The sequence below is a fragment of the Furipterus horrens genome, unplaced genomic scaffold (genome assembly GCF_987537825.1).
Source record: "Furipterus horrens unplaced genomic scaffold, mFurHor1.1.pri manual_scaffold_4, whole genome shotgun sequence".
NCBI classification, from domain to species: domain Eukaryota; kingdom Metazoa; phylum Chordata; class Mammalia; order Chiroptera; family Furipteridae; genus Furipterus; species Furipterus horrens.
In genome coordinates, this window is record NW_028327174.1 from 197253863 (window position 1) to 197267442 (window position 13580).

The 13580-nt window shown below is 42.2% G+C and overlaps 1 protein-coding gene across 2 annotated transcripts in view; it reads left to right on the plus strand.

Moving 5' to 3' along the window:
* The first annotated feature begins 2707 nt into the window (after positions 1-2707).
* The window catches only part of PBX3 (PBX homeobox 3), a 197670-nt gene continuing 186797 nt past the window's right edge, over positions 2708-13580 (plus strand). For both annotated transcript variants that reach the window (XM_090274731.1, XM_090274732.1), the window contains exons 1-2: positions 2708-2974; positions 3921-3994. In XM_090274731.1, coding sequence (XP_090130857.1) covers positions 2775-2974; positions 3921-3994 — 274 coding nt within the window. In that variant the 5' untranslated portion in view covers positions 2708-2774. The remainder of the gene's footprint in view (positions 2975-3920; positions 3995-13580) is intronic.

Genomic DNA, 13580 nt, shown 5'->3' on the forward strand with positions numbered 1-13580 from the left:
GCTTTGCTTCCATAATTCATTGTTTGGAGTAGGCTAGAAATAACCATAAATCCCCATCGCTAATTAGCCTCATCCTCATGACTGATTAGTCAAGATTATGAGCCTTAGAAGGAGGGCAGGGAGGAGGCTTGATAGTGAGTCACAGGATCATTGAATTTTAAAGCTAGTAGAAATTTAAGTTTTAAGGCATTTTTTTTCAGATAGAATACCGTGGTTTTACATTGTCAACGTTGGAGAGGTATGAAAGATTGGCTGCTTGCTCTTGCTCCTTTATGCAAAAATGTATAAGGATTTGGTGACAGCTTTGAAAAACAAGAATAGAGAAAGCCCAATCAATGATTACTATGAGTAACCTATAATGGGGGCTTGAAAGGAGAATCAGAAACTTGACACATAAATGGGCTATAGAAGAGCCAGGAATATTTAATGAACATGAGGGGGCTTCTTCTTTGGAGGTAAGCAGAGTGGATTGTTTGGAACTCCCTCTCCAGCAGCTGTGCAGTTTGTAGGGATTTTAGCTCTCCTAACTGTAAGGTTAGCTATTAGCTTTGCAGTGGGGAGTATTTAAAAGTACACAAACATACGAAGGAAAGAACCTGGAACAGAGTAGCCTGCTTCATTCCAAGAATCCATCTGGCATGTAAGGAACTGCTTGTCCTACATTAAACCCTGCAGAGCAAGAGCCATTTTTCATATTTCATACCCCTATTTTTGGTTTCAGGTAAGACAAGCTTACTGAGTTTGGGGAAGAGGCAAAAAGACTTTTCAGAACCATTTAACCATAGGACCCATTTAAGGTGAATTCCATAAATCTAAAATGGGGAAAACATGTTGAAGCCCTGATTGGAAAATCAGGTTAAGAGAAAGCTCAATCGTTTGCAAGAGGTGGAAGTCCAGATTACCAACTACAGTAATGTGAGCTTTTAGTCACTTGTAACCAGAATGCAATGAAAGAAGAGGTGTTATACATATGGAAATCTGTGGCTGGAAGCATCAACATTCAATGACATGGTAAATTGGTAAGTGAAATCTAGTCTACCCCTCAATAAACATATCTTTGTAATAAAGAGCTTTCTTGCAGTTTTGATCTATCTTGAGGCAGCTAAAAGCAAATATGATCAAAGGAATAGTCCCTGGATTACCAGGAATTGCAATGTGTAAAGGTGTTGTAAGCCTTGAATGAGTCCTGGATGTCAGGCCCTCCACCTCCTCCCAGACCCACTTCTCTCTGACACACATTTTCATATACTCCCCTTCTAAGGGAAAATGTATGGCAGTAAGTAAGATCCGCTCATCGCAGACTTCGAATATGCGGGACAACGGCTATACCCTTACCTGGTCCCTCTTGAGGGACAGCGCAAGGCCAGAGCGCTGGAGCCAATTCAGAGCAGCGCCCTCTCGGTTACTATGGTGATCACGGAGGGGCGGGGCTACTACCCGCTGCATCCCCGCCTGTGTCCAGGACCTTTCAAATGCTCCAATTGGGATAGCCCTTTCTTGCCTCTGTCCCGCCCTACTCGGCTCTGAGCGCGATGCAATTGGCCCGGGACAGGCGGCCGGGCTCCTTTAGGGTACCACCTCCTGACGGGAAGAGCGGGAAAATGCACCAGGCACTGTCCGAGGCGTGAAGCCCACCGTGCTCTGAGAAAGCACATGGTTGGCTTTGGAGCGAGTTGCCCCCTGTCCCATACACAACTCATCATACCCACTACAGTTAACACTAGGGAGCAGGAGCCGGGACGAGGTCATCTTTGTAGTCCCAGGTGACCCACCCAGGGGTGCGAGGCTGCGCGCAGGGGTGAAGATCCGGGGGCGCGCTCCCGGGAACTGGGGACAGAGGCCAAGGGGGGGCGGGCCGAACTCCGGGGGCGGAGCCAGCGGCGGCGGCGGGAGGTGCAAGACCCAATGAACGTGTGCACCGCCCCCAGGGGGCGGGGCGTGAAGAGCGCTCCCCCGCCCTCCCGCTCGCCCCCGCCCCTCCCCCCGGGCGCAGGGGCCGCAGTGAGTGAGTGGCACTGGCAGCCTGTCAATCCCTCAGCTGAGCGGCCTTCGAGCCCGGTCCGCGGCGGCTGCTGGCAGGGTGCGTGGCTCCAGCAGTGGCGGCGGCGACTTCTCCCGCCCCATCAATCTGCTGTCCGCCCGGCGCGCGGCCCACCGGGGCCCTCCATCGGGCTCCGCGCCCCCGCCGCGCCGGCCCGCCCGCTCCCAAACTTTCCTCCTCCGCCCCCCTCGCTCCTCTCGGCCCACCCGCCGGCCTCCTCCTCCGCCGCCGCCCGCCGCCGCCGCTCCCTCCCCCGGAGCCGCCGGGGCTCGGATACCGCCCGGCCGAGGCTGCGGCGGCGGCCGAGGGAGGGGAGTGCGCAGGCTGGCGCGGGGGGCGGCGGGCGTCCCGGCAACTCGGCCGGCGCTAAGGAGCAAGTTGAGCCGGGCCGCCCGGCTGGGCGCGCGGCTGTGAGGAGGCGGCGCAGCGGCCGAGTGAGAGCAGCGGACGCCGCTGCCTCCGCCTCCGCCACCGCCGCGGAGCCCGGCGCTTCCGCCAGCCGCTTCTCCTCAGCCTCGGCGGCGGCGGAAGCCGGAGCCGGGAACCCGTCCGCGTCGTCTCAGCCGCGGGCCCAGCCGGCCGGGCCGCCCCCTCCCCGCGCGGGCGGGGAGCGCGCGGCCGCCTCCCCCTCCCCCTCCCCCTCTTTCTTCTCCTCCCTTACCGCCGCCGCCGCCGCCGCCTCAGCCTTTGCCTCAGCCGCCGCCGCCGCCCGCTCCCGCCCGCGCGCGGCGGGATGGACGATCAATCCAGGATGCTGCAGACTCTGGCCGGGGTGAACCTGGCCGGCCACTCGGTGCAGGGGGGCATGGCCCTGCCGCCTCCCCCGCACGGCCACGAAGGGGCGGACGGCGACGGCAGGAAGCAGGACATCGGCGACATCCTCCACCAGATCATGACCATCACGGACCAGAGCTTGGACGAGGCGCAAGCAAAGTTGGTGTTGTCTCATTAAGCATCTTTTGTGTGTGTGCGGGAGCTGGGCCCGCGGCCGAGTCGGGGCCCGGGGTGGCACCCGGGGCAGGGGCCTCAGCCCCGGGCAGGGAACTTTCTCCGAGACCCAGCAGCCCGCCCGGGCCTCGGGGGACTTGCCCGCAGCCCCTGGACGCGGGCGGGAGTCAGCAAAGTTGCTCTCGGGGTTCGGGACGGTGTAGGCGCCACGCGGATTTTGTGGGTTTCTCCCCACCCCCACCCGCCCCGCGCCCGCCGTCCGGCTCTCTGGCAGCCCGGCCCCCTCGCGCGGATTCAAACCTCCCGCCCGGACCCCCGTGCACGCCGCCCGGCGAGGGCCCCGGGCCGCAGTTGAGGGAAGTGCAACTTTCTCCCCCGGTCCGGGGCCCGGCGCTGGGCTCCCCTTGGCCGCGGGACGACCTCGCGGCGGGGGCGGCTGCCCCTGCCCGGGCGCGGGGCGCGGGGCGGTACCCCGGCTGGGCCGTGTGCGGGCGGCCAAGTTCTCGGGGAAGGGAGGGCCGCCCCGCAAACTTTGCCGAGCTGTCACCGCTCTCCGGCCGCCGTCGGCCGCCCGCCCCTCCGCTCCGGCTCCCCCTGCGGCGGGCGGACGCCGGAGCCCCGCCGCGCCGTCCCCTCCCGCGGGTCTCCGCTCGGCCCGGTGTCCAGGCGCCCCGCGCGGGTTCGCGCCCCGCGGTGCCGAGGCTGCTGCCTGCCGGGCAGATGGGTCGCGCTCGGGTCGGGCTGGAGCCTAAGCTGCTGGAGCTTGGCGGCTGCCGCTCACGAGTCAAACTGGAGTTTCTGTGGACTTGCCAGGGTTCAAAGGAGCTTTCTAAAACCGGGGGCCGGAATTAAATCTTGGGTCTAACTTGAAGGCGCCATATTATTCCATAGGTGATGCTAATACCTTTGTGTTTTGCTATTTGCTTTTTAGGAAACACGCCCTGAACTGTCACAGAATGAAACCCGCGCTCTTCAGCGTCCTGTGTGAGATCAAAGAGAAAACAGGTAAGACGTTGCTCCCCGCAGTGGGCCTGGAGACCCCCGAGGTGGGGTCGGAGCTACTCCTTCGACTCTCCAGTTGAGAGCTGCTGCTTTTGGGCACCGCCATCTTTGATCATTCTCTCCTTCCCACCTCCTGATCTTGAGAAAAAACTGCAATAAATCTGGAGTCGATTTCTCCATTCCGTTCCTGGTGTAAAATGCAGCGTAGATGCGGATGGGGCTGGGTCGCTGTCCCCAGGCGGCCGCCCGGGCTGCAGGCGGGGAGGGGCCCCCGGAGCGCCAGCCGCCCTCTCCCGCTCCTTTTGCCTTGTTTGTGTGTCAGTTTTTAAAAGGAGCGACGGGAGACTGGATGCCAGGGACCGAGTCACCGAGAGAAGCATCGCCCGAACTTTGTTTTACTTGCACAGCCTTAAGCGTCAGCTCCACGGCTAGAATAAATGCAGTTGAACAGACTTCAGTGGCATGTTTGAATTAGTGTTTTAGCTGGGAAGACTACTTTTAGGAGTCGAGGAAGGTTAACGTTGAGCTCAGGCATATTCAATGTATTTCATCTGTTAAGATTTTTGTGAATTTTTTTCTGCTTGAAGCCATTACATTGTAAATATGCTTAACATATTTTATAAAGTAGAACAGGTCCACAGAGGCAGGGTAAACAATTTTTGAAGAGTTCAAGGCAGGGGATTATATGAGAAGACAGCTTTTGCAGAAGTGCTGGAATGAAAGCTACAAGTACATATTAGGTGAATTTCTGGCAATTCATTTCAATTAAATTTTCTTGTTAGACTTTTTAAAACTGAAGATATTTTAGTCTTGAGGTGACAGTTGTAACTGAATTGGAATTAGAGATTTCATTTACATGTTTTAGTTAGTATTTGGTATTATCTGCCCTGTATACAACAAGCAAGTTTATTAAACAAGCTTTACTGTTGATTTTGTGTGTGCATGTGTTGCCTATATAGTATTATAAAGTTGTCATTTCCTTTAATGTTGAGGCAAAGAAGAGAAAGTTAAAGTCTAGGATGTAGCAATATCCAAGTGATACTATTTAAAAGGTTAAATGTGATTATGTTTAAATTGAGTGTACAAATAGTAGCACACTGTATATAATTGTTAGTAGGAGAGTTACCCTCCTTTTAAACAGATTTCCCCTCTACAATGCCATTCTGATCCTAAAAGTAGTCAAGAAAAGGCGATGGGGTTATAGCTGTCTATTAAATATGTGCTAAAACCATAATTAACAGCAAATATTGAGAGCCTTAAAAGACTATTTGTTTTTTGTTTTTCATTCACATAGTATCCCCGGTTTCCTAATGTTGAGTGATTCTTTTAAAGATGTGTTTTCCGTTTTGTAAACCACAGGTATTTTAAATTATTAACTTTTACTCTGTGTTGATTTTTAGCCATCTTTAGAAAGCATTGTGATTTAAAATGGTAAATAATTTTTATCTGACTATAAAATCAGACATTAAGCATTAAATCTTAAAGATTCTTAGTTTAGCAGCCTAAAAGCACGTAATTCTTAATAAATTATGTTGCTTAATGTCCAAGGGTTTTCTTGCTATCAGGGATCCACTTCAGTTTCTGCTGACAGCTAAGCACTGGAGTATTGACTACGTTGTGAATATTAAGATTGATTCCACTTTATACTGCATTATATTACTGGGGTGAGGGGATTGATATTTTCCTTTTCACCCCCTTCTCATGATTTCTTTTTTTTTCCTTCTTAAAGTTTTGGCCTAGCCAGCTTGAGAACCAAACCCAGCAAACTGCTTTTCTTGTTTAGACATTTAGCAGCAGGCAGAATTCAATTAGGAAGCATAAGTCCTCTCTAGTTGCTTATTTTCACAAAACTTAACACTGTTCTGAAAGGAAAGTGTAGTCAACCTCATGTCAAAGGTGAGTTACGAAAAAGAAACAAGTCTTTTCAGAGTCTGGGATTACTGGCAGAAAGAGCTTTGGTAGGGCTCATGCTATTTAAGAAGCAAGAGGTAGCTGACAAAGGAAATTTTTGTGTTTGAAAATTTTTTCTGAGGCTTTCAGTGATAACTTGTAAAATAGATCCTCTTTTTGTGCTTTGGCCAGCGAATCCAAGTTTGTATGTTATCTCTTTTGTAAAAAGCCAACAGCCGACAGAGTAAAGGCGGCTGTCTGGGTACAGGCATCTCCCTGCCAGCCTCTCTAAGCTTGAGAGGGATGGGATTTAAGTACCGAATGATTGATGGGGGTGAAGCTCTTTCTCTCCCCTCCTTTCTCCCCTACTACCCATAGCTCCATCTCACCCTCCAAAACTAGTCTTAGAAGGAGACAGGGACAGATGCTGGACTCAGAATCCTTGATTTGAAATAAAACAGCTATGTAGATATGAGTGTTACCAAAGCAAAGAAAGCAGGACAACAAATTTCAACACCCTCCCCCCCATCTATTCCCACAGTCATTCTTAGGAAACATCATGAACTTATGATAAATAATCATCGTAGAATATATGTGTATTGTATAATGTTTTTTTCTTTAGATCATTTTACTTCATCTAATAATATAGTATCCAAACATGAATTCTCTGAAATCTTGAGAAAAATCTAGAGAAAGTTTACCTAGTCATTTGTAATAGAAACCGGCAAGATTATGTGGTGACTGTTCTGCATAATGGGTGGTAGGGGGTTGACTACTGCAGAGGGGGAGAGAAAACTGTCACTTCAGTGGATAATGTCATTTCACTTGTGCTCCTTTGAAAATAAGACAGTTATTTTTTAAAAATTTCACATATTTGTAGATTTGCCAGTAGATTTTGAGGTTTCTGATCAGGCAGTGAATACTACCAGTACTGATGCACATGAAGGGTTTAGTTCAGAAAACATCTTTTTTTTGGTTTTACTAAATATGGAAAGGTATTTTTCCCTTCTGACAGAAAAATGGGTAATCTACCACAATTACATTATTTTTGTGATCAGAGATAGGAAAAGTAACTTTTACTATGAGATCCCTGCTTTTTCTTGAAATGTCATTTTTTTTTGTTAAATTCATCATACAATTTTTTGGGGGCAGAAAAATCTGTCATTGTTAAATTATGATATTTATTTTGAAAGCAACTGAGAAGTTACAGGCTTTATAATCATGATATTTGTGCATTTTAAACTAAGTAAGCAACCAGTGAGGTCAATATGTTAAGATTTTTTGATATTTTTAGCCATATTTTACCATCTGTCTCTTATTGAATATTCCTGATGCTTTGAGGTCTTCTCATCTACATACTTTTTTTTTTTGGTGCATTCCCTCACATCTTTTTGGTCACCTTAATCTTGATTGTTGAACTATTTTTCTTAGTGAAATATTAACATCCTCACAAATCTTCCTTCTTTCCAAAGCCCTTAATTATGACATTTCATGTAAAGGAAATGGTTCTTTTTGGGGAAAAATAGTTTAAAAAATTTCAATGAAAAATCCAACACTTTAATATATAATCTGAATCATATTGTGAAAAAAATGTATATTAAAAAGAAAATCAACTCAACCTTTTCCTTTCTTTAAATGGTAGGTTAAAATACTCCGTGTTGATAGCTGCCAACCAAACTCTGATTTATTGCCACCACAAACCCTAACTAGCGTTCATTTACTAGTAATGTCTAATGGCATACATGATGGTTTGCCAGATTTGTGGCCTTTGTGAGGCTTATAAGCAGGACTGACTTGGGAAGATCATAAAACTTAATGAACTTCTCTACTGCAGGAGGTGTCCGCAGGGGAAGAGAAAGGCCTGCTTGGCTGGTTGGGCTGGTTGAAGTATTTTTTATGTTTAAGGAGAAGAAAATGACTATTAAAAATGCTTTACTTTTAAAGGAACCCTCCATAAAGAGAGTCACAAGAATTTTAGATATTAAAACTATATCAAGAATGTAGCTTGTAAGTTTTTATATGCATTTAGATTATGATTTATATGATTAAACCTTTTATCTTTATTGCTACAAGTGTGACTAGCTTTCAGAGGGACAGGGCAGTGTTTTCTCAGTCAACATCTCTCTATTTAACGCTGACCCAAAAGGTTTAGAGATTCATTGGAGTCTTCTTTTTCTGGTCTCTTTTCTTTTATTTATGCTTCAATATTAAAATTTGTTCATTTTTCTTTGTACAGTGCTATGTAATTCTTTAATTCACAATGTTTAAAAAATCGAATATTCCATCAAGTGAAAATTTAGTGAGAAAGGTGAAAATTGTTACATGTGAGTCTAAATGTTGTATTTATTGTATATATTCCTTTCCGTTGCTCTTGCAATATTTCCAATATAATTATCATTATTTTTCCAAAGTTTTAAAAGCAAATGCACAGTTTCATAAACGATTAATTTGATGTTTTAATGAATATTACAGACAACTTCAAACATAAAGCATGTAGGTAGAAGAGAAACTTGAATTCCCATGAACTCATCCCCTGCCTTCAGCGGTTAGGAACACTTGGCCAATTTTGTTTTTCTCTAACTCCCACCCTTTCACAATTATTTATTTTGAAGCAAATTTTAATGGACTGTTAACATTTTAAATTTCATTTCAGTTTTAGACATGGCTTGTTTACACTGGAAATACTAAACGATTAAGCAGAAAAAAATACAATCAGTGTATCTTGGAAATACCACAAATTATATTACTTTATCACAAACTTCCTTAAAGCAATTTATGAATATTTTTAAATCTCTTTTTCTATTTTTGTAAATTTGTATAACTAGCTTTTTTAGGAAGTTTTGAGGGAGGATGTAAAAGAATGGTATTCTAACTTTCTTTACTCTATCTCATCCCCATAAGATGATAAAATGTGCCATATATTTGTAGAAAACTTAGAAAAAAGTCCACTACCATACTGGTTTAGAATGTCATGATGTAAAGTGTCAAGTAAGTATTATCTTAAAAATATAGGGCAGTCTTTCAACCCTTTCCCCCCCAATAATATGATGAACCCTCTTGTCAATACTAAGTTCATCTGTCCAAGTAGTTCTTTCATGCCTCACTTTTAGTGAACTTTATTACATATTTGTGTAGTTTTAGTATTTTATTTTGGACTTTACTATGTTATGTCAATTTACATAATTTTATTACAAATCAGATATATATTACAGTCCACAGGATATCCTGACTTGCTCCAAAGAGCACACTGGTTCATCGGCTTTCATAAAATATATCTGTGTACATCTTTCATACTATGATCCTTTTCCTTTTAATTAATTTTACTTGTACTTTTAGATTTCATTTTGTTAATTTTGAGGAAGGCTACTTCCAAGACAGATTTAAGTTGAACATCTTACCTGGATTACTTACATTTTGCTGCTTTATGGTGGCGTTGTATAGAAGAAGTTATATGAAACTATATATAAAGAATTGAAACTGCATTTCATGAACCACACCCTAAATCAGTCATCACTTTATTTTATTCTTATACCATTGAGGTACCTATTCCCAATAAATAACACATCAGCACCATCACATCAAGTTAAATAAGGATTTTTAGACTATTTTTCCTCTTTTTGTGTATATGTGAACATCTTTAGATTTTTATTGTTTCAATATTGACACTATGAGAATAATGTTTTATTTGTTTTCTCAGCAGGCTTGTGTTTTAGCCATTTATCAGTGTTATTAGCCTGATTTAGGTAGTAACTGACTAACAAAGCTCGCCCCCCCCCCCCCATGTTGACCTTTTCAAGCATTTGCTCTATCTCAGTAGGCCATTTGAGTCTTTAAGTATGAACAAAGTATATAATTTACATTACTATGTAGTGTAAATTGGTCCAAGTTTTTCAGACCTGGCTATCAGATTTTTTACAAAGTTCTAGAAGTTAAACAAATTGCTATCACAGCTAGATGATAGTGTTTTGTATAACAAATAAATTATAAATAATGCTTGAATGAGCCACTGGAAAAAAAACCTTTTTATGTGTTCAGACACAGAACATATTTGAAAATAAATTTCATTATCTTTAACATTTGATTCTAATTATCTCTTTTGTGGGCAGAATAGTAATCAGAATCTCTCCTTATTTTTTGTGGACATATTCCATAAATGCAATATGTTTGTAGTTTTAGATGGTAACAGTAGTTTTGCTTTGGTACTAAATTTGAGTATCTGCCTAGCCAGATAGAATTGTTGTGACTGAATGTGTTAAGCTGAATTGGTATAGCTTTTTTGTTTTTTCTTTGGCTGACTATATCTACAGGATAGTAACTGATTAGGACTGAACACAATTAAAAGCGTAATTATGGATAAAAATACTTGTTAAAAGTTTTGTACTTCTTTTCTTTAAATTGCTTTAAAAATGTTAAACTGTTTTGAACAATAATTCTTTTTGTGTGATATTAATGAGGACTTGGTGTTACATACTCTGTAATCCTTTTAATGCTGATGATTCCTCACAATGTTTAAACCATTATTTGGGAGACTCAACATATGTTATGGCAAATGATTTTTTTGTTTGTTTTGCTTTATGTGATACATCAGTTTTCAAAGCATATTTCTTAGGCATCAGAGTCCAGCAGGTGGCTTTTTACATTAAAAAATTCATAAATTTTAAAATGTCATAAAATTTTATTTCAAATTCAAATTAACTAATTGAGAATGTCAACATTTCCACTGTCTCTGTATTAACATTTATAATAGAACAAATGGTTGCATATAGAAATTATCCGCAACATAATCTAAATTAAGATTCTATACAGCCATTACAGATGCTGGTAACTTTGGCAATTATCATTTTGTTTGGTGAACAGTAGTAAAACAGTGTGCGGTAAAAGTGTTTAGAGAGAGAGGATAAATAAATTGAACAGTTTTGCAATGCAAAGTGGTTTGTGGTGTTTTTGAGGATTTCTTGGCTCTCTCTTAACTGCTATTGTGAGCCTGGAGCAGATTTTCCCATTGCTAATGCCCTAGAAGTATTAATTCACTTTGATATGCTAATTAGAGGGCATTATGCAAGAAATGAGATTAAGTGGCAGCATGAAGCCATTTGCCTGTCAGTAAATTGAGAGCTTTAGCATCAGGAGGAGCTTTGTTTTTTTTTTTTTTTTTCCAGTTTCTCTTGGTTTTGCATATAAATAAAATTGATTGAAAGGTCTAGAGAAGCTTCTAGAACATTGGTGAGTTCCCCACCCCCAGGATTATTAAAAATGTAATGTTACAGAATTTTTCTGAATATTAATTGACCTGATTAGAGAAATATTTTTTCATTATGTTCTCTATATGTGAAACTATACTAGGAATTTTATGTCATCTAGTCTTTTATTCCTAAAGCCTAATTTCAGCAAGAGGGCTAGTGAAGAGTTATCACTTCTTTTCAGAAGTATTAACTTGTTTGTGTGCTTGTGCACCAGTGTCTTCACCTAACTGAACTTTACAAGAATATATTCTTCACTAGGGAAAGGAGGAAGAAGTTGTTGAATTGAGCTTCAGGAAGCTGTATTAAATGAGCATTAAGACTCTGACTTTGATACCGAAAATGGTTAAACTGCCTTTTACATAGCCTGTGGAATTTACATTTCAGTGTATGTCTGTTGTGTAAGATTACCATATTATTTGATTTTCACATTGAAGGCAAGTTCAATACTTGATTCTGATTTTGAAGACTTATGTGGTTTAAGCCAAGGCCTTTGATTATCTCTCTATAAAGCAACCACGTGATTTTCTATATTTTGTTGGAAAATGTATGAATGTATACTGGGGTAGGAGTCATAGATGGGGAAGAGGACAAAACTTCTCTGGGCCTGTGAAAAAAATTACGGTTTCCTCAAACATGGAACTTCTTCCTGTGTAAACCATCAGTAGAGGTATAATTGCAAACCCTGGGGTGACTCCAAATCCTGTGTGGTTAGATAGGAGCTGGTTTGGATAAAGCCTTCATCTAGAGGTTTGGTTCTAGTGTCTGAATTCCACCACTGTAGCTGTGACTCCTAGACCCAATAAACCATAACTTCTCTTCAGAGCCATATGGATTATTTAGTTACCACAGCTGCCATGCATACGCACTACCAAGGCTGGCATCCCGTCGGTGTGCGGTGTGCCTGTGTGGTGCCTGGTAATGTTAATGGGAGTTAGGAATGGGCACACAGAGAGGGGTATGAGACTCTCTCTTGACACAAAAGTCCTGATTACATTTCTCAGTGAGAAGGACTTAGTGTACCTACCTACACATTAGCTGCTCTTCTAAATTAAACACTTGGTTACCTTATTCTCATTCCTTTCTCAGACTCCCTGAACTAGTTAAATCAATGAATCCTCGTTAGTCTCTGATTACTTGCAGAATTTCATTTAAAACATATGAAATTATTTTTGATTGAAATGGGAACAAAAAGCTTTTGAAATTGCACATTATTATTTTTTAAACGAAAAAGGTTTCTACAGGTTTTCAGACATACTAATAAGCCTTGTAAATAGGAATTTATAGAGGAATTATTGTGAGGGACTCCTGAAATACTTGAGTGACATTTGAGGGGAGGAAAAAAAAAATCACTGCATTAAAAAAAAGTATATCTCTATATCTCTATATATATCTATACACACACATATAAGTGAAATGGCAAGCTTATATGTGCATATTATGTAGAAATCTTACTATCCAGGTGTCCTCAAATGAGAAAGAATTGACCTAGTTTCTTTTCTTCCCGCCTTCTTAAAAAACAAAAAAACTAAGGATGAAGGTAGTTGGAATTCATAGTCAGATATATCATTTTCAGCATGGAATAGGAACTAGAACAGGAAATTGATTTTATATTTATTATGAAAGCAAGAACTCTGCCACCAACTGACAGCCATCCATGGTTTAGTTTTGTGATAATTGTTCGCAGGCATTACTCTGCAGTTGGCCCAGATTATTTATAATGTTGATTGGGAGTGTTGGTCCATTAAAAGGTATATGTATAATGAATATCTTTAATTAAACCAAGTAATATCAGAATATTTTATTTTTCTTTTACATTGGACTTTGGGTCTAGGATTAACTGTCAGTACTGGTAAGAACAAGATAAAATAGATTGTGCAATGATTTCTCTGGCTTCATGGATGTATTTATTACCATTTTTGAACAAATTATACTAACATGAAAAGTTGTGTTTGAAATGATTGTGTGCTAGATAAGGCGATACATTACAGGAATGGTTGAGTTTATGGAGCTTTATGTAGAGGCTTTCTCAGAAATTATAGCACAGGGCTGTCACTATAAAACCCAGTGATACAGTTGGTAATAACATACAGTGAAGATATTTTTAGATTTTCACTTGTTATTCAAATAAGTGAGAACCCTCCAGTTTTTCTCATCATATTTCTTTGTTCGAATAAGTAGAGGAAAAAAATGAAGGAAATTCTTTTTAACTGTGTATGGGCTGTGGGTGTTAGACTTGTCTGAATTTCTCTTGCTTACCACTTGTTAGAGCAGTGATGTGATATTGAAGATATTCTTAGAGACTTATTGACTTCTTGGTTCTTGACCTTTTGAGTGTGATCAAGTATACAAACAATGTCTGGAAATGAAATGATGGGTTCTATAAACATAAATTCTATTCTGTCAATGTACTACATGAAGTAATTTTGATTTACCTAAATTTATGAAATTTGGTTTTC